Source organism: Drosophila guanche, unplaced genomic scaffold, assembly GCF_900245975.1.
Source record: "Drosophila guanche unplaced genomic scaffold, DGUA_6, whole genome shotgun sequence".
Classification (NCBI taxonomy): Eukaryota; Metazoa; Arthropoda; class Insecta; order Diptera; family Drosophilidae; genus Drosophila; species Drosophila guanche.
Genome location: NW_022995743.1, coordinates 8,946,519 through 8,965,487, shown reverse-complemented (window position 1 = coordinate 8,965,487; position 18,969 = coordinate 8,946,519). Strand labels below are relative to the sequence as shown.

The window sequence follows — 18,969 nt, the reverse complement described above, 5'->3', positions numbered from 1 at the left end:
CCAATTAAAAAACCACGACAATTAACGGGGAGCCAAGTGAGTTAACTTGGCATAAGTGGAATTTTAATTGGCAACACGAGAGAGAGATGGCCGGGAGCCGAGTGACTTGCCGAGTGCCGATAAGTGCAACGCCGTGGAGATTCGAGTCTGTGGGTTAGGTAGGGTGGGGGAGGCGCATAGCAGAGACGACCCAGGGTAGGGGGGGGGGGTTTATATGTATTCTCGTTATATGTATGTATGTTTGTGTGTATGGTTCCCGTGAGTCCGGGAAGGCGAACGATGGAACGGAGCAGGGCGGACGACTCTCCCCTCCCGGTAGTTAAGTAAATGAGCATTTTGTTTCACTAATGAACACTAATGAATGCCAGCCAGCCCAGTCAGAGAGACAGCACTTGGATTAAGGCACGGACTCCGTTCCCTCTCTTTCCCTCTCTCTCTCTCTCTCTAAGTGTGTGTGTGTGTGTATTGGGCCTTTTGTTGGTTTGGGGTTTTGTGTTGTTAATTAATAAACACGAAAGCCCAGAGAGAGACCCCGTACCTTCCATTGTGTGTGTGTGTGTGTGTGGATGGATGTGTGTACCCAGTTTTGAAGGGGTTAAAATAAGCAATTAGTTGGATTTTCGACTAGGCGCACAGAAAACAAGCAGACGTTGAAACTGGCAAACAGGCGGAGGCAAGGCAAGGCCAGACCAGGCCGGGCCGGGCCGACAGGCTGGCAATTCTGCCAGGCCAACAAAACCGAAATGAGAAAGTTTCAAACTGTTGCCCTCCTCATCGTCGTCGCCGTCGTCGTTGCTTCTTCTAACGAGGCAGTGGCGCAGGAGCTTACCCATCGCTGGCATGGGGCATGGGGCATGGGGCAAGGGCATAGCGTGGAACGGAAAGGGAAGCAGCGCCAGCGCAGGAGAGACTCCCGCCCAGGGAGTCCATCCAGCAGGTAAGCCAACCACGCATCGTCCCCGCCTCGCCTCCGATTCGGGGGAGCTGGGGCTTAATTAGTGCAGCGGATGAGTCGAGCAATTCGCATGGACACGAACCAGAAATGATGAATGGGGCAAACAGTGCCCAGTAGCACGTTGCCGTCTGCGATTGAGTATGGTCAGGGCTGTGGAGGTGGAGGTTTCGTTCTCTGAGATTTTTGTAAGGTAAGCAAGGTAGGCTTACGTGTGGTAAGGTTGGGAAAAAGTTAAACCCAGACCATACACAAACAATAAATCGCCTTAGAAGGTTCTCCCAACGCCCATAGATAACAAATGAAATAGAAAATTCCTTCTGCTTTCACAATAATTATTCTTATGAGTATTTCCATATTGAACTGATTTACAGAAATAGATTGGAGAGCTTCCAAAAATAACAGCACAACAAACCGAATGCGGCAATGGGGAAACATTCTAATTGAGTTCCCGAACATGTCGAATGAATCACGTTAATCTAGCGACAATCAAAATACAATATGTACATATGTTTATATAAATATTTCTTTTTGTAAGACGTCTATGACAGCTTGGTCGCAATAACTTTCCGGCGAGGGTCGGCTGCCATTGAGCTGTTAGACAAGATGACTTTATATGGCAAAGCGCCAAGCGACGCGCCATTGTCTGCCACCAGATTGCCAACGGAGTGCGAACTTGTGGAGGAGGCGACCTGGAGACTGACGCTGCAAACCCGTTCGAAAAACAGACGGAAGAAACAGTCGCTCACCCGGCGACATGCCCCTGACGTCAGCGATTCAAATAAGCCAAGCTACAAACACGAGCTGCACAATGTGGGGGTCGGTTCGGGTCTGAGCTGAGCTGAGCTGAGCTGATCAGTTGGCAGAAAACAATCATTTACATGACGAGTTTTTCGCTCAAACAAGGTGAAATCATATTTTAGAATACGACCAGCACTGAGTTGGCTCAATCGTGTATTGGAACGCGCAGTGAACACATCGAACAGGAAAGAACAAAGCCTCCAGATAATCCAGAGATGTCGCTACGCAAGAAAGAGGACTATATACCCATCAAGTGCGAGGGCTGGGACGGCAAGTTCGTCTATCAGGATGGAGCCGTGAACAATGTGTCCAAGGTCCGGCGCCACAATCAGAATGTGACCAACACCAACAACTTCTACGGCTGCAGCTCGGAGCCCACTGTGCTGCCCACCGCCTGGGATGGCACCTTCGTGAAAAGCGGCGAATCGCGCATCAAGCCCGAACGCAATCGGTCGGACGATCAGGACTATTACGATTACAACTCGGATCCGACCGTGCTGCCACCGACATGGAGCGGCGAGTTTGTCACCGATCCCAACGATGTGCGCATTAAGCCAGAGAGAAACTTCTCCGATGCCCGGGACTATGCCGAGGCGAGTCGCTTCAAGCTGGTTCAGCACTGACAGAGATATATCCTATCCCTATCCCTATCCCGATCTTCTACTACATTTCGTGAGCAATCAAACTAACTCTGCAATCAGTATACGTATTCCCCAATTTGTTTAGTTCGGTTTTGCATTGTACCCTAACCTAAGCGTTCGTTCGTTGTATTTTTATTTTTATAGATATTTATTCGTACACCTAATAAACAAAGCAACACAAAACACAATTCATTGCTAGAAAGTTCCGTTGTGCAATCACCTTCGGTGTGGCCTGAGGCTACGTGGGTGTAGGCGGGTCTCCCCCTCCAGATATTCCGCGGCCTTTTATGGCGATATATTGTGATCGTGTTTTTGCCCCATAATTATAATATTTATTTCAATGTCTCCTTCTGGGGGGAAATCAAAATGATTCTCGCAATCTGTTTGATCTTTGGCATGAAAACACCTCAAGAAAATCCCTCAACTAAAGCAATTTCGCGTGAAAGCTAATCTCACTCTCAGCTCTATTTACTCTCAAATTGTTTATTAGTTAATTGCAGTACCTACTTCACTCCACGTGTCGCCTCGTTAAAAGCTTCTTGTTTAGGAAATAAATTAACTTTCACTCTTTAGCAAATCCAGAGCTCAAGTGGATTCCGCGAACAGTGAATCCAATTGTGAGCCTTGTGCAAACACTTTGCCAGCTGGAGCAATTCCCCCACTGACGATATAAAGAGGAAGATTTGGTTGTGTTGAAAAAAAATCTACAGCATGGAGAGTTTATAGAGGTCGTAGCTGATTACGGCTTTTGTCACAGGGGAAGCACGGCCCCCTCCCGATAAGAACGCGAGAGCTGGCGAGCGTCTATATAAGCTGTAGCTCAGAATTCGTTCGATCCACAGTCAGTTCGCAGTCAAGATGCAGAGCTTTCTTATAGCCACCGCCATCAGCCTGGTAATTGTGGGTCTTGCCGGTGCGCAGTCGTCGACTGTCGCCAATTCCCTGGATGATTATATAGATCAGAATCAGCGGCAGTACGAGGCACAAATCAGGAAGTATGAGGAGGCGTTGGCCAACTTTCGGACGCTGTTCAGCAAACGGCAGCAGGTCATCGATGTGCAGGCCGATCTGCTGCAGCAGAAGCTGGAGGAGGCTTTCGTTCGCATCAATCCCCTCTCGCTGATCGACCCCTGGCACAAGCAGTGCGTCCAGAACTACAGCTCCAGCATACCAACGATAGCCACTGTCCGGTCAAGAGTGGCCAGTTGCCAGGCGACCATTAGTACCGCTCTGAACAGCGCCGACAGTGTGTACAACACACTGAAAAAATACTACAACACCAACCTGAAGAACTCCTTGGCGGACTGTGTGAAGAAGTTCCCCAGTGCCCAACTAAACTACACTGTCTGTGTGACCAAAGTGGTGAGTGTTCTCCCCCGATTTTAGCCCTCAACAATCTGTACGCAGATGCTGGCCATCTCCATTTACAGATTGCCGACGCCAATGCCTACTCGATTAGCAGCCAAAACAGTTTCAACACCCACGTCAAGGATGCCGACTGCACCGTGGACTCGCGCCTCAGATCAGCCTGGACATGCTCCTTTGGGCAAGTGTATTCCACCAGCGCTGCCATCGAAAACGCCCTGCGGCTCATCGACAACTGCATTGACAATCAACTCGTGTGCGGATCCGTGTCCTGCTCGTCTGGTTGCCCAAATGTTTCCACCATAAATCTAACGGAGGCTGACTTCCGCAATGAGACCATCAGAAATCCCTTCCGCGGTCTGAGCGCCCAAGCTGGTTGCAGGGAGTTCCGATTCAAGTAGAGTCTTGCACGATGTCTGGAGGAACGAGTATTCTAGCACCCAAGGCATGGGAGTTGTATTTAATAGATTAGGAAGAGATTCTTGTCTGCCTTTCAGCACGGTTCTGCCAAAGTAAATAGTTGAATATGTTGAGCATTCATTTGGTTATTTGTGTACTTATTATACTCGTATAAAGCCGCGACAGCTGTTCAAATATTGAGAACTGTTCTAGCAACATCTGGGAATGGGGAATATATGTATTCAAAAATACGGAAACCTCCAGAACAAGATTCCTCTTGTACGAATGATGAAATGCAGTTTATGCAGTTTCCATAACCCTTTTTGTCGCCCCAAGCCAAACGATCTATGAGGAGCTCAGCATCTTAATATTTTAGAACATTGCCCTGGAATGTGATGCAACTCCAAAGGCACCGCATCCATCCCATACCATCCTCTAAGATCATTCATTCCATTCCCAGAATTTGGTATCACAGCGAATCTTTGTGTCTGTGTTCTATTCATTCACTTCTTTATCTCTGGATAAATGCCTGAGCACAGATCAAAGATCGGCACAGACTACGACTCGACGCACTGTAAGCCGATCCTTTGTGTGGATGGGAAAATGCGGCGGCTCTTGGGTTGATGCCGGGCTTGACACGGGCTGACCGTGTGAAATGTTCCAACTGTTGTGGCTGCACGCCAATATTGTTGACAGGCCCGCAGAGAATACAGTAGGTGATGTCGGAAAAACCGTGGAAAACTAGCACGAGCAGGTAGTCAACACATGTCGTTCCATGGGCAGATGCTTGGGAAAACGATCCTTTCTTTGTGGGAAAATTAAGGCTGCCACATGGGAGAGATGAGATGAGAAGGTTCTTTAGAAGCTCTTTTTTATCGTGTGAAAATTGTCAAATGTTTGTCAATGTTGTTTAACAACCGAACAGGAGATCATAAATGAACGATGGAGAAGATCCTAGATGAACCGGAGGAATTGTATAATAAGGACAGCGATCCCGAAGAATAGAAACTGGTTTAAAGTACTCACTGGTCCTCAAGCTTCTTTGGAACGTGTTTTCGAGCCCGGAAGAACCGCTGAACAGGTGCTCAGCGGTTTTAGTGGCTAAACCCAAGAAGAATTGTAGAGAATTCTACCTGTTTTAGGCATCTGCCACCTACAAATGTAAGCCATACAATTGATTCTTTGGGATTCTTAAAAAAAATGTGGATAAAGAATAACCTTATGCAGCCGGCGCAGGTGTGGGAAAAATCTTCATCTGCCGAGCAGTTGCTCGTAGGTAGCCCATTCCTGGGCGTGTGAAAATTCCAGAGCGTGTGTGAAAATGGGAAACTATTCTACCAGGCCAACAACATAAACAGCAGCACATGCCATCGAGTTTTCCCGAAAAGAAAGGAATTTTACCTGGAGCCAGAGGCTGGCCTGGGAAGCGGCAGCTGGAACCGAGCACACGATACAGCGATTAACATTTTCCGGCAACCTGTTGCTTTTGAAAAGAGATCTCCTCCCTTTTTCCCATGGCTGCATTGTGCCTTGAACAAGCGTAAAAGATTTGGGAGTTGCAGCAGGAGCAGCTGCGTGGGAAAGTTATCCTGTGCCCAAGGATCGTGTGAATTCTACAGCTCAATCGCAGAGAGGGATACTTTTTCTACCAGGCCAGCAGAAAAATCAGGAGCTGTCTCAAACGATTTTCCACCAATTGTACTACCTGCTGTCGGGCCATGAGAAAATGCAGCTGGCAAAGTCAACCTGTTGCATGGGAAAAGGATCCTCCTCTTTTTTAAGAATTCTGTTTAAAAAACGACCCCTTAAAAAATATGTGTAGAATGGGAAGCAGCTGTGGGAAAATTGTTTCCTGCCTGTTGATCCTCCGTAAAATGGTCCTGATCGTGCGAATTTTCCAGCCCAGTAGTGGCCATGGAAAACTATTCCTGCCAGGGCAACAGCAAAAACAGTAGCACCCTGCATGCATTTTCCTAAAAAGGTTCCCATCGAGCAGAAAAAGAGCCAACGATTTTCCGACAGTCTGTGGCTTAACATGGGGAACCTCCTCCCGTTTTCATAATGAAATGTTTTCTTCGTAAATCTGTTATTTAAAAAAAATTAAGAAGGATGTGCCGCTCGGGGAAAGATTCTCCAATGGAATTCTACCTGCTGCAAGGGCCCGAAAGGAGCACGGGACAAGAGATCCTCCCTTTAGTTAAGTGAAACATAAGTATTATCTGAAAAACGATCCAACGGAGTCGCCGTGGGAAAAATTTCCCATCTGCCTATTGATTCTATCGACACGATCCTCGTGTCGTGTGAAATTTTCCGGCACTTTGTGGTTTTGGAAAATTCAAGGAACAGGCGAACAGAGATTTTTATAGGCTACACGATGAGTTTTTCCAATATTTTCTACCTGTTGATGGCCTGGGAAAATGTTCGCATAGCCCGTGATCTTTACGGTTCCCAATTTTCATGGGAAACCGATCGTCACAGAAGATACGTGGGAAATTCTTCTTATTTGAGTAGTTTGAAGATCTCAGCGTGTGAAAAATGAGACAACTCTTTTAAGGATAAGTGAAAATGGCACCAGGGAAACAGAAAATACTGCATGGAAATCACTGCAGCACCCAAAGAAAATTCTACCTGGCACACCTTTTCTATTGATTTTCAAATGTCATGGGAAAATGATCATGGGACTAGGCCAAGGCCATGTGGGAAACTGTCTCAAGTGGTTGCAGAATTCGATAATTAGCTAATAGGCAAACAGAAATATTGTGAAAGATTCTTGACAGAAATCCTGTTTATTACGATGATCTTACGATGATCTTATCCCGGAAACGGTGATCCCTAACCGGAAATTGATTTTGTTGCCACTCGAAATAGTATTTCCTCAGACAGGAAATTGATTTCTAATCGTACACTTCCAATTTCCGGTGCAGCTTCCGTTCCTTTTTTTGACAAATAAATATGGCTCTCTGGGCAACCTGCGGGGGATCGATGGTTTTTTGGGTCATTTTTTATGTGTTTTTTTTTCGTGGAACGGCAAGACCACATGCTGAGATTTCCGGCGAGGCGTGAGAACGTTTCGTCTTAATTGGGCAGTTTCTACTGGGGCAACAGCAACTTCAAGGCAATGATTCCTTGCATTCATTTTTTTTTTTTTCAGGATAAAGCCATGTGATATATGAAACCTTAGGAGCATCTTTGATCTTTTTATGGGTTCTTCGAAGCATTTTTTTTACTCTTACGATGCTCTGGTGTTGAAAGATGCCGTGAGAACGTTGGCAAATGGTGGAATACAAAATTAGTTTTGGGTATCAGGCAAGCAGAGCAGGCGAGAAAGCGTACGATATATTTCAGGATGCTCCTAAGGACTCTGATATGCAAATTTGATTAAACAAGCAGCCAATCGATAAAGATTGCTAACAGGCAAACAGTTTTGCCAGAAAGCAAACGCTCAAGCCAAGGCTTCCTTCCACACCTTTCTTTATACCTGTGAAGGAAAGTCAAGGTAAGAAATTGCTAAGAGAAACCAAAAAACTACCACCAAACTATTGAGTTACAGGCACAGAGGCAATGAGACGTTTTCAACCCTGAGGCTGTTAGTTATCCGAATAAAAAATGTCTTGAGCGTTACCAGGACAACAGCAGTCCTAGAAAGTGCCAAGATATCCTTACCTTGAGGGATGTTTCTCAGATGGAACCTGAAGAATGCTCCAAGTCGTGCAATGTCTTGGTTAATATTAGGCGAACAGCGAGCCGTGGCAGTGATTCGTCTGGCAATATCTTCGGGTCGGTGTCGTGTGCCCAAGAGGGTAGAAAGTGTCAGTGCTTTGAAGCGGCTTACAGAAAACCAAAGGCAAGATCTTGCGTTGATCCCTTCCAGATCACCGAGCCAAAGATACACATCTCTCAGCATAAGTGTTTGTGGTGGGCGTGTTCCCTGTCCCGGCTGGGGAATCCTTCCAGAGCAGGTAACATTCCTTCCCTCAAGCGTGAGAATTTCAATCAAATTCTGTTGATCTTTCAGCAGGCGAACAGAAGAGACATACAGCATCCGCACCGCACCGCACCCCGCCTCCTTTGGGTTTACGCACAGAGCGTGTGAAACGGAGAGCTACAAGAAAACATAAAAAAGCAGAGACAAAACGAACGAACCGAAAAAAAAACCGAAAGTTGCGCGTGAGAGTGAGAGCGAGAGCGAGAGCGAGGATCGCGTGGGAATAAATGCTGGCCAAGAATGTAACGTATTTGTTTCCCACAGCTCCTGCAGATAAGGGATCTCCCCACCCTAGCTCTTATGTGGCCTCTCCCTTGCTCGCACTCAAATGATATGCACAGGCTTAAATTAGTTGTTAATTGTCTGCCGTCCCTCTCCCGTTTTGGCATGTGCTCGCGTGAGAACTTTCCAGCCGAAGACTGGAAAAGGGAACAGGCGAACAGCAACGGCAGCGAGCGGATTCCAGTTCTTCAGCTTAGCTCGAGTGTTTTTTCTCTCTCACCATCTCTCTCCTCCTCCTCCTCCTTCTCCTTCTCTTGCTCTTTCTTGCTTTCATGCTTTGCCTGCCGTTGGTTTTGTTGTTGCTCTTAACGAGATCCTCGGCTGGCTCCCGATCGTTACGTTAAACGGATGTCGACTGTGTGTGTGCATGTGTGTCTGAGGGTTTTATTTGCTGCGCAGGGTTTCGTGGTTCGTTCGCTTTGCTTGTGTCAACGGCGTGTGGGAAATTCTTGGCCCAAAGCCGTTACAAGAACAAATTCAGACGCAAAATGCATGTGGAACTGATCGTGAGAAATTTTCATGTTGACCCAAAGACGATCAACAGGAAAGCAGAACTAGAATGAAGGATGTCTGTCGATGCATATTTTAAGAGGTACAAAGTGCAGAGATACTCCCAAGAAACTTAGTATTTTGAAGGAAACTTTAAATGTTCCCAAGTAAGTCCTATAAAATAGCTCAAAGAGCAACATCTTATTGGCATGAAGAGCCTCCTGATGTCAAAACCACAAAAACCAGCAACCACATAACCCTTTCCTTTCCCTTTTCACGCTGATTTAAATTTGACTTCAACCAGAAGTGAACCAAAGAAACTTCATTTCCAAAAAAAAACGAAAACATCTTTTCAACCTACTTCGAGCCATGCTGGCCTGTTCAGCCTCAAGACATTTACAAGCATCAAATTACGTAAAGAAAGTGTGGCACGTGCCACACACAAGCAACCCCAAGAACCGTTCAGAAATACTGCCTGTAGTTTTGCGACTCGCGTTTACTTGCTGCGGCTGCCTGGGACCCTGTCACTTTGACAGCCAATTAGCGATCATCAGCAAAGATTATCAAGTGGAAAATGATGGGGTCTCAAATTACAATGTGCCCGAGGGAGACACGCCCACCGACCGACACTCTCTGACAGCCTGTTGCATGTATCGACCGCGAGCTGTGCCCCAAAGGTGGAAGATGACAAGGGAAACACGATCATGTGTATGTGGGGGGTAACAACTTAATGAACCCTGATGTTTGTCACGATAATTTCATGTTTTTGAATAGGAGCGCAGCAAAGACTGGCCGAGGATCGAGGACCGAGGGACAGGCTGAGAAACCACCACCGAAGACACAGTCCAGATCCAGACGCAGCCCAAGACCCAGCCCAAGACCCAGCCCAAGACCCTCATAATGGACTCAGACACGCATCGAATTACAATTGTGATTGAGCCCAAGAAGCATTCAAGCGAGGCCGATAGAGGCAGGCGGCCGCTTCTTGTGGCCTCTGAGGCCCCATTCCAATTTCACGCCGTATTAAAATGAACAGGAAATTGTTACAAATTGTTATGCAAATTGCCGGTTTGCCAACACAAAAAGAGTTTCAAAAGTAAAGCAAACGAACAGGAGAACAGGACCAAGCAGGCCCAGACCAACTTCTGGCTGGCAAGGATCTCCCTTCGTGTTCCTTCTGCTGCCCTGTTCAAAATCAATTAGCAAAACAAACAAAACAACTCATCCATCAAACGCTGCCTGGGTCCGCCTGTCGAGTGGCTTTTGTTCGCCAGCCCGACTTCCAGGAACACACAAATCCCCTGGGGCACCGCCTGCGGTTTAAAGTGCAATCAAGCCAAACCACTCGATTAGGAGATCAGCACAAGCAGCAGCTCAGCTGAGATTGTGTACGGCATAAAGGAATACGGGCCGAATCCCAGGCACAAACTCTCACCTACCTGACTGGGAAACAGATACTACCTGTGGTGGTTCGGTTGGCGAGTTATAAGACGAAGGCAGGCTAGAAGATTCTGTTCCCCTATTCGAATGATACGGATTTAAGCCTTTGGCGCTTTTGTCCTCAGGGGATTTGCGGTCACCCCTGGACACCTTCTACGCACACCTGAAGAGCGAAAGAGTTAAAGGTCACACAACTAAAGCATTCGAATAGGGAAACATAGAAAGCAGTAGGAGGAGAAGAGCGGCGTGGAAAGCAATCCATTTGCTAGACCAAACAATGGTTTGCCTAATCCAAAAGATCATAAATCATAATTAGAAAATCACTGAATCATGCATAAAGTGTAGCAAACGAACAGGTGAACAGCTCTGGGCACAAGGCGATCGCAACTTCAGTTCCAACTCAAAGAACTCGCATCCAGCATCCATCCATTAAAGTCATGCAGCAAGCCGCAGCATCATTATCGAGCGAGCATCCAATTATCTGCTCTCTTCATGATTGCCACTGATGCGCATCGGTGCATAATTTTCGAACAGGTTCTCAGCATCCGCAACGAGGAGTCAAAAGAGAAGTGAAACAAACGATCGATGCTCAGCCAGGTAGGCGGCAACATAACTTGTGGCAAGGAAATCACTGAAGCGCATTCATGTGTATCGAAGGAACAGGCAAACAATAATTTCAGGCTGAAGATCAGGCTCAGCGGGGGAGATATCTGCTGCCCAAGAGGTCAAAGAGCATTAGAGATGGAAGCCTAAATGAAAATCAATGAAGCGTGACCAATCACACACAAACCAACAGGTAAACAGGAAGAAAAAGGCAGTAGAAAAACTGTTGCTGAAGATCGCCAGCAGCCTCACCTGAGATCAGGTCACGTCCAGGATATTACCTATTTCCAATCGACCTATTCCAAACGTTGTTCCCCTATTCGAATGCTACAGTTTAAGGCATGTTAACTCTTTCAACGACTTGTTTTTGGTTTGGTGATGCAACAGTGACATCAAATGGTGCCAGAGAATTAAGAAAAGAGTTAAAGGTCACGAAACTGTCGCATTCGAACAGGGGAACAACGTTTGGCAGTAGGTCGATTGGTAATAGGCAAAGCCCTCTAAATGTGGAAGAGCTACCTGCTAATCCCTAGGAATACATTGTGGAAAATCAGTGAGTCGTGCCCGAAACGGATTAAGAAAACAGGGCAACATCAATGCCAGATCCAAGATATTTCGGGAAAACAGTGGTCATCGTTACAGGGCGAAATCAGTGAAGCATGACCCAAGAGATCAAACGAACAGGTTAGCATAGAATCAGAAACCACAACCTAATCTCAGTCAAAATTAAATTCATCCCCAGGGATTGTTAATTCAGAAGATCACTGGAGCGTGACCAAGTCGAACAGGCTGACAAAATTTAGAATAAGGTTACCAGCATTACCAAAACTGCATACAGCATCCCAAATTCAAATGCATTGAGGCTGTGATCTAATCCACTTGCAAGTTCACTGGAGCGTGGAACAGGCTAATTCGAACAGGCTGTCATCACTAGTAGTAGGAGGAAAACTGCATCCAGCTTTCCACATGGAAAAACAATCAGCCAACCAATCATAGAACAGCACCCAAAACATGCACTCATGGAATTCCCTTGCGGGAGTCGTTAAATATGAACGCAGTAGGGGTCCAGCCTGAAAGCATCATCCAGCATTCAAAAGAAAATGCATCATTGGAAAGATCTGAGATCACTGGAGCGTGCGCATGCCGAACAGGCTCACACAATTTGGAATAGGGTTCAAACAAGCAGCGGGAAAAGTGCATTCAGCATCCCATATGAAAATGCATTGAAGTTGTGAGCATCTGTGTAATTCCCTAAGAAGATCACTGGAGCGTGGCCAAACCGAACAGGCAGACACAATTAACAGCAGGGACATTACAAAACCATTGACCCTTGACCAGGTGACCCCTCTAATTCCTTTCGATTACTTCGAGAAGATCACTGGAGCATGGCCAAACGGAACAGGCAAACAGCAAAGAGAGAGCTGCATCCAGCATCCCACACAAAAATGCATTCAAGCAGTCATAGAAACGAGCCCGAAACACACAGACACCACAGACACACCACACTCATGGTGCATATAAATATAAATCCGAAAACCATTTGTTAAATATAACCCAAGCCCAAGAGACTGCCTGTGGTGCAAAAGTACCTGCAGCTGCAGTGGGAAAAATCTTCAGGCTGCATTCGGGTGCATCCAAGTTGCGGCTGGACTCTGCTGTTCGCCTGTTCAAAGGTTACACTCGGATGCACTTCGACAATGCACGCCAATGATCATTCCATGTGTAGCCCATGTGGGAGTAGCTGAACAGATGAAAAGAGCCACCAGCCCTGATGAAGATCACGCAATAATGAAACTCCCGCGGATGTAGGCATACGTACTCATACGCGCCAAAGAGTTGAGTGATGCAAATGTGTAGCAGTTCAACAGGCAAACAGAAACCGAAGAAGCCTCTACACTCACTCGCAAAAGTACGGCATCGGTTTAGCATCCCACATATTCCCGAAAGGGTTGACGCGTTCTCCGCAAATGCAATGCAAATGTGTAGCACTTCAACAGGTCAACAGCAGTGTCAGAATGCCACCAGCCAAGTGTAACCAAATCTAGGCAGCAGGTAGGTAGCACCCGATCCACTCATAGACTGCTTACTACCTGCTGGAACTTCTGTGGCCCTGGCTGGAGCTCAAAAACCAAAACAAACGGGAAAAATATTAAATTATTAAATTAGCCATGCCCCATGGGGGTCCTCTCTCGCTCTCTCTGCGCTTCTCGGTGGTGATTTTGGGGGAAAAACTGTAGCATTTCAATAGGGTGCCAGAAATAGAAGAGCCACGAAATCATGGCTGTAAATCTGAAAGAAAATCCCAAAATGATCTAGCAGGTAGGAAAGTGGGAACATGCGTTGTGATTTGTGCGTTTACTGCCCGCACGCACTGTGCGCCTAGTGAATTTCAATTAGTTAAACAAACAAAAAATTGTTACTCAACATTTTCCACACTTTTAAACAAATCTGATTGACTTTCCCAGAAAGAGCATTGGGAGGGTGTCGGCTGGTCTCTTTTCTTTCACTTAAATTAACAATAGACCCAAAAACGAGAGCAAAGACAATTTTCCCAGACCATGCAACGAGGCGTTAAAAATCTCGGCTCTGTCGGCTAGTGTCAGCGCCTGTTCGCCCAGTCGCCTGTTACACTTGGTTACACTCTGGGGTCGCTGGGAACGCTGGGCTGGGATGCTGCAGCTCCCGGGCCCTGGGTCATTGTCTCGCTTCGCCGCATGCGAGTGCGTGCAACGCGTGGGCGAACTAGCAAACGGTTAATGGCAATGGGAATGGGAAATGCTGGAAGCGAAACGAGATCGTTGCTGTGGTTTTTGTGCGCCTGCTACAAATCAAGACCTTGGCTCCAAATCGATCGTACTCTCAAAGTGCCAGGGCGCCTCTGCATTGAGGGTGCCGCCCCCAAAACGTCTTGAGATTTGTTTCTTTTGTGTGGCTCATTGTCTGTCTTCCTGCCATTTTCTCTGCTTGCCTAATCGTTTTCAAGACCTTTGACTTTCGATTTCGTTGGAGACCTTCCCCAAGAGACCTTGCATTCCGGATACCCCACCCGCTCTCATAACATGTTGACACTTTGGCACAAGAAATTAATCATAATTTTGATGGAAATTACAAAAATTTCAGTTGTCTAGGCACAGGGCAGCAGCAACGTGGAAGAGTAGGCGCGGGCGTGCGGTATGGTCAAGTGATTGTTGCTGCACTTTTACAGTTGTAATACCATATGGTCGTCTCGCTTGCTCTCGCATTCGTATCGCTGTGACGTCGCTGGAAAGTGAAAAGGGCTGCCAACGGCAAGTGATTTGCTGTCCCTCTCTTCCTCCCACACTGTGAAATGTTTTCTGTTTTGTTTTCTTTTTCTACTCTCTGTTCTATTTGTGTTTCATGGAGTGCCGGGGGAAGCGAGATCACAATTTTAAAGAGCACTGGGCCTCAAGCAATGTATCAGCCGATTTCAACAACTTTTTGTGCTCATCTTTGGTCAGTGGCAGCTCCAGAATGTGGCTAATTCCGCTGGCCGTGACACGACATGGCACAGACAGTACGACACTGTCCTTTACACAGTGGACACCCTTCACATCTGTCCCCAGGCAGCACACTCTGCCGGTATTCTGCAGCATGCAGGCCACAACATCTGAGGTAGTCAGCCCCACGGCCCAGTTTGTGTAGCCCTTGGCCTTGCTAACGTGTACGCCTGCATTTAGGATGCCATCGAAGAGGTCGGACCATTTCTCGGGGTCCTTGTTTGTGCCCAAATCCTTCAAGACATCTCTCAGTCGTATCCCACCCACCGTGACACTGGACCAAACGGGAACGGCGCTACTGCCATGCTCTCCTATCACATAACCATTGACATCCGTTGTGGGGACCTTGAGGCGCTTGGCAATTAGATAACGAAAGCGGGCAGTGTCCAGGTGGCAGCCAGTGGTGAAGCAGCGATGTTTCTCCAGCTTTCCGATGCGTTGCACGGCAAAGGTCATCACATCGGCAGGATTGCAGATGACTATGAATACAGCCTTGGGACTCAATTTGACCAGCTTGGGCACCACAGACTTGAGAATATCCACCGTTTTATGCATTACGTCCAGGCGAGATCGAGTCTTGCCCGAAGGCCTCGCACCCGCTGTGATAATGATAATATCCGAGTTCTTGGTACGATTTCCATCACCACAGCCTCGGACAATCGGATTGCCCAGGAAGGCTGACGCATGAGAGAAATCCAACGCCTCCGCGGTAGCCAAATCGTATTTCACATCATGGATAACCAGATTCTTGGTCAGGTTGCGAGCCAAAAGAAACGCCGAGACTGCAGTTCCGACCTGGCCCGCACCAACCACGGTTATCTTAAGCGATGGCTTGGGCTTGAAACCTTCCACCGGCTTCATCACGCAGTTGAATGAGGAAGCGGTGCGTACCAAATTGTTACCAACGCCATCGCAATTTGTCAACAGCTGCCGCATCCGCAAACTGGCCATCATTTTGAAACTATAATTTGGAGTATTTTGTAAGCGGAAATGTTTGAATTTTGAAATTTTATCGATGACTAGTGCCGCTCAGCGCTGTGCAATTTGCTCACATAGATGAGCAGATAAAAACAGGTAACTGTTTATCTGATTATCTAACTTAATTGAAGCATTAATTATTTATATTTATTCGCGCGCTGTTTAAATTTAAATAATTCAAAACCAAGTGTCCGAAAAATATGCATCGGTTTTGGTGCAACTCTGCAGAGACGATCAATTTATCGATAAATCTACGGTCACACTAGCGACCACCCAATTTAATAAATAAAATAAACAATATGTCTCGCAAAGAAGCCCTCTCGCAGTTTATCAACCAAATCCATGGTCGCCCCGTGGCCGTGAAACTGAACAACGGCGTGGACTATCGCGGTGAGTCTCCTTTAATAAAATGCCGGCTGAAAACACGTTCACAATCACTCTCTCTCTCTCCTCCCCCCAGGTGTGCTGGCGTGCTTGGATGGCTATATGAACATTTGCCTTGAGCAGACGGAGGAGTACGTGAATGGTCAGCTAAAGAACAAATACGGCGACGCATTCATCCGCGGCAACAACGTCCTCTACATATCCACACAGAAACGGAGAGTCTAGCCATAGAACTTAAGTTTATTTCATAAATACAACCGAAACTCCATACTTTTCCACTGCACGAATGTCCTTCTCTCAACTGGGATAGTGAGGCGTGCCGAACTCCTGGGGAATGGCTCCAAAGTGTCGCAGCTGCCGGACGGAGTAGCCAGAGCCCAGGGCGGCTATTAGTCGTTCGCCGCGGAAGCCAAACTTGCGCTCGTAGTGTGGCCGCCAAGCGCGACCAAAGTGTGGGTCGAAGGGGATCTCGCTGGCCTGTTGGAAGGGTGAGTTGCCGAAGAATAGGCGGTCTAGATAGTCCAATACGGCCTTCTTCTTCTGAAAGTGCTCGAGCAGGGGACTGGCGGTGGCAGCCGTGCGCGGATCCTGGGAGGCCAGGTTCTTGAAGTACTGAAAGTTTGCCAGATCCACATTGGAGAAGTCAAATACCTCGTTGAAGTCGTGCAGCGTGGCGCGGGCGTCGGGCAGTTGCAGGCACTGCGGGATTCAAGGGCAATGTTAATTCGGTGATTAGTGGATAATTAAGCACTTACCATTACCACGGCCAGTGCAGCAATTAAGACGTATTTGCACATTGCAATTGATACGATTGATCCACTCCCAGAGACACCAGACACCTCGACTCTTCCTCAAACGGAACTAAACTGATTTGAATAAATTCGGCCAACTGCATGCGCCCAGGCCGAGCCACAGAGAGTGTCCAGCGATTTGCAATCAGTCGCCAGCTCTTGTATTTTTTTGTAATCCATTACCCAATCCCACATGGCGCAGTGTCCGCTGTCGCTGCCCAGCCAAATGTAACAGCCGCCACCGCCATGGCGGTGTAATTAATTGATATGCATGTCGCATCAGCAGCCGTGTTCCAATCAATGCGCCCCGATTCGGGTCTGCTACCGCCTCGAGCATTTACATTTTATCACTCGAGGGCGACCCACTGCAGATAGTGGATCTTAATGATTCGTCTTTGTTTGTTTACAACGAGCCGAGCCACTCGCTGGTATTGAAAAGAGGGCAACCGAGACACCAAGTGGATTGTTTACTATTTATTTATGTATAAATTTCAATTCAAATACTAAAACCTGCGGGAAATGAGTGCAAAAATACAACTTGTAAGCTTTGTTTGCCTCAATCGTGGACTTGCATTGAAACAGCTGCAGCTGCCTGACTTGATTCTGTTTGGAGCAGCAAATTAAACGATATCAGCGCAAGGCTTTCGTGCAAAAGTGTTTCAAAAATATCAAAATACATAATTATCCTTCAGTTTTGTTGTTTACTTTTGTTGATGTGTGTGTGTGGGGTGGCCTGACTTTGCTCTTTTCGTTTATTATTTGTTAAATCACATTCCTTTTATATGTACCATTTGATTGAAAGATTGCCAAAGGAATTAATGCCTTCCTCGCTTCAAACTAAAAATTTCACTTAATATTTAATCAAAACAGAAACGTGGGGGATTTTGGTTAACCTGCAGTGAACAGTGAAGAGATTTCTATAGCGCTCGATTTAGTTGGCCCAGGACAAAAGCTGCTTCATGACTGGATCATCTGCAAGGAAATAAAACGTGTTACAATTGAATGAAATTAAGGAACACATAAGACAGGGACAATACCATCATCGGCTGCTTCAGCCGTGGTTGTAGTCGTAGTAGTTGTGGCCTTCTTCTTCTCCTTGGCCTTCTCGGGCAAGTCCTCTGTGGGCGCCTCGGGCAATGTGGGCGCTGGCTCGGGAATGCCAATGATTTCCTTATCAAAGTTCTCCTGTTCCAGCTCATCGAGTTCCCGCTCGAGATCCTCGTCGTCCAGATCAGCACCAAAGGCAACTGGGTTGGAAATGGCATCGGAAATCTCCCGGGCCACATCCTGTTGCTCGGCAATATCATCCATCATGTCATGGACCTTGTCCACATCCCTGCACATCGAGGAAATCATTCAAGTTAGTTTATGGAGCTCATCTGACGATGGTCGACTACTCACATGTGCTGGTGGGCATTCTTGAGCGCATCCGCAGCATTCTTCATTGTGGTCAAGACGGCAGTGTTCGTGTTGGCGCTCTCCAAAGCCTCGCGCTGCATCTCAATGGTGGACAGGGTGCCATCGATCTGCTGCAGCTGTTTCTCCAGACGCTTCTTCTTTTTGAGGGCTTGCAGGGCCACTGAAAAGGCGACAAGTATGCAGGTGAGTCTGGGTCAAAGCAGGCACGATTCGCTAAGATGTGAAGGCCAATTTTGGATTATTTTGAATCGAATTACTCTAGGGTAAAGCTAATGTCTGGTTTAGTATCGAAAGGAATGTTGTTCATATTACGTTCTGAGCATATGCGGACACATCCAGGCGTCAAATGGTATGCGGGTGAGAAAGGCGAAGAAATACAATCATTATACTAGATAATTCTACTCAAGCATAATTACATGTCTAGCATGGTGGTGGCTGAGGGGTCGGAAAGGCCCCAGCCACAACAAAAACAAAGCAAATATGAGTCATGTCCGGATATTTATGGTGCTGATATGCGGACACAATGAACCTCCGCCAGCGTAGCTCAAGGATGGCAGCCACACGAGTACATACCTCTTTTGTTTTTGGATGCATTCTTTCGGGCAATACTCAGCTCATCCTCGATTTTTGCCTCGAGAAATTCCTGCTTCTTGATGAGCATGTTTTCAGTTTCCCTCAGCTTCTGTATTGCCTCCCCCGTCGTTGGGGCCACTTCCTTCTTGCCACCGAACATTTTCCCAAAGAAACTCATGTTTGTTTTTTCTGTTTTTCACGCCCAAATCCCCTGGAATCCTAGATTAAAGTATGGTTTTTCACTCTTTTGCGTCTCCTTTTTGCTGTCTGGCCGAGTTGTTTTGTTAGATGAGCGATGCGTCATCGCGATACCACGACATATCGATAGCGTATTGCTTCCTAACTATCG

General features: G+C 46.9%; 6 protein-coding genes across 7 annotated transcripts; 3 read left to right on the top strand and 3 right to left on the bottom strand.

Moving 5' to 3' along the window:
- The first annotated feature begins 1,893 nt into the window (after positions 1 to 1,893).
- On the top strand, positions 1,894 to 2,582 carry LOC117579281. Its single transcript, XM_034265082.1, has one exon. The coding sequence runs from the start codon at positions 1,969 to 1,971 to the stop codon at positions 2,374 to 2,376; it is 408 nt and encodes a 135-aa protein (XP_034120973.1). The 5' UTR covers positions 1,894 to 1,968; the 3' UTR covers positions 2,377 to 2,582.
- A 646-nt stretch (positions 2,583 to 3,228) lies between these two features.
- LOC117579271 lies at positions 3,229 to 4,299 on the top strand. The gene is made up of 2 exons (XM_034265070.1): positions 3,229 to 3,756; positions 3,825 to 4,299. Exons 1-2 carry the CDS (start codon positions 3,253 to 3,255, stop codon positions 4,158 to 4,160), a joined length of 840 nt encoding a protein of 279 aa, XP_034120961.1. The 5' UTR covers positions 3,229 to 3,252; the 3' UTR covers positions 4,161 to 4,299.
- Positions 4,300 to 14,031: 9,732 nt separating this feature from the next.
- Positions 14,032 to 15,492, bottom strand: LOC117588729 (L-lactate dehydrogenase B chain-like). The gene has a single exon (XM_034280203.1). It carries the CDS (start codon positions 15,427 to 15,429, stop codon positions 14,359 to 14,361), a length of 1,071 nt encoding a protein of 356 aa, XP_034136094.1. The 5' UTR covers positions 15,430 to 15,492; the 3' UTR covers positions 14,032 to 14,358.
- Positions 15,493 to 15,692: 200 nt separating this feature from the next.
- On the top strand, positions 15,693 to 16,120 carry LOC117588857 (U6 snRNA-associated Sm-like protein LSm6). The gene is made up of 2 exons (XM_034280363.1): positions 15,693 to 15,843; positions 15,914 to 16,120. Exons 1-2 carry the CDS (start codon positions 15,753 to 15,755, stop codon positions 16,060 to 16,062), a joined length of 240 nt encoding a protein of 79 aa, XP_034136254.1. The 5' UTR covers positions 15,693 to 15,752; the 3' UTR covers positions 16,063 to 16,120.
- LOC117592507 lies at positions 16,080 to 16,634 on the bottom strand. The gene is made up of 2 exons (XM_034286352.1): positions 16,593 to 16,634; positions 16,080 to 16,536 (listed from the first exon to the last, which is right to left on the bottom strand). Exons 1-2 carry the CDS (start codon positions 16,632 to 16,634, stop codon positions 16,135 to 16,137), a joined length of 444 nt encoding a protein of 147 aa, XP_034142243.1. The 3' UTR covers positions 16,080 to 16,134.
- Positions 16,635 to 17,309: 675 nt separating this feature from the next.
- On the bottom strand, positions 17,310 to 18,922 carry LOC117588790 (charged multivesicular body protein 4c). Of its 2 annotated transcripts, XM_034280301.1 has the most exons (5): positions 18,621 to 18,922; positions 18,360 to 18,362; positions 18,030 to 18,207; positions 17,666 to 17,964; positions 17,310 to 17,600 (listed from the first exon to the last, which is right to left on the bottom strand). In XM_034280301.1, exons 1-5 carry the CDS (start codon positions 18,796 to 18,798, stop codon positions 17,560 to 17,562), a joined length of 699 nt encoding a protein of 232 aa, XP_034136192.1. In that variant the 5' UTR covers positions 18,799 to 18,922; the 3' UTR covers positions 17,310 to 17,559. The 2 variants fall into 2 exon arrangements, with proteins under 2 accessions (XP_034136192.1, XP_034136200.1); XM_034280309.1 differs by lacking the exon at positions 18,360 to 18,362 and having other exon boundaries at positions 18,621 to 18,920.
- Positions 18,923 to 18,969: the final 47 nt, after the last annotated feature.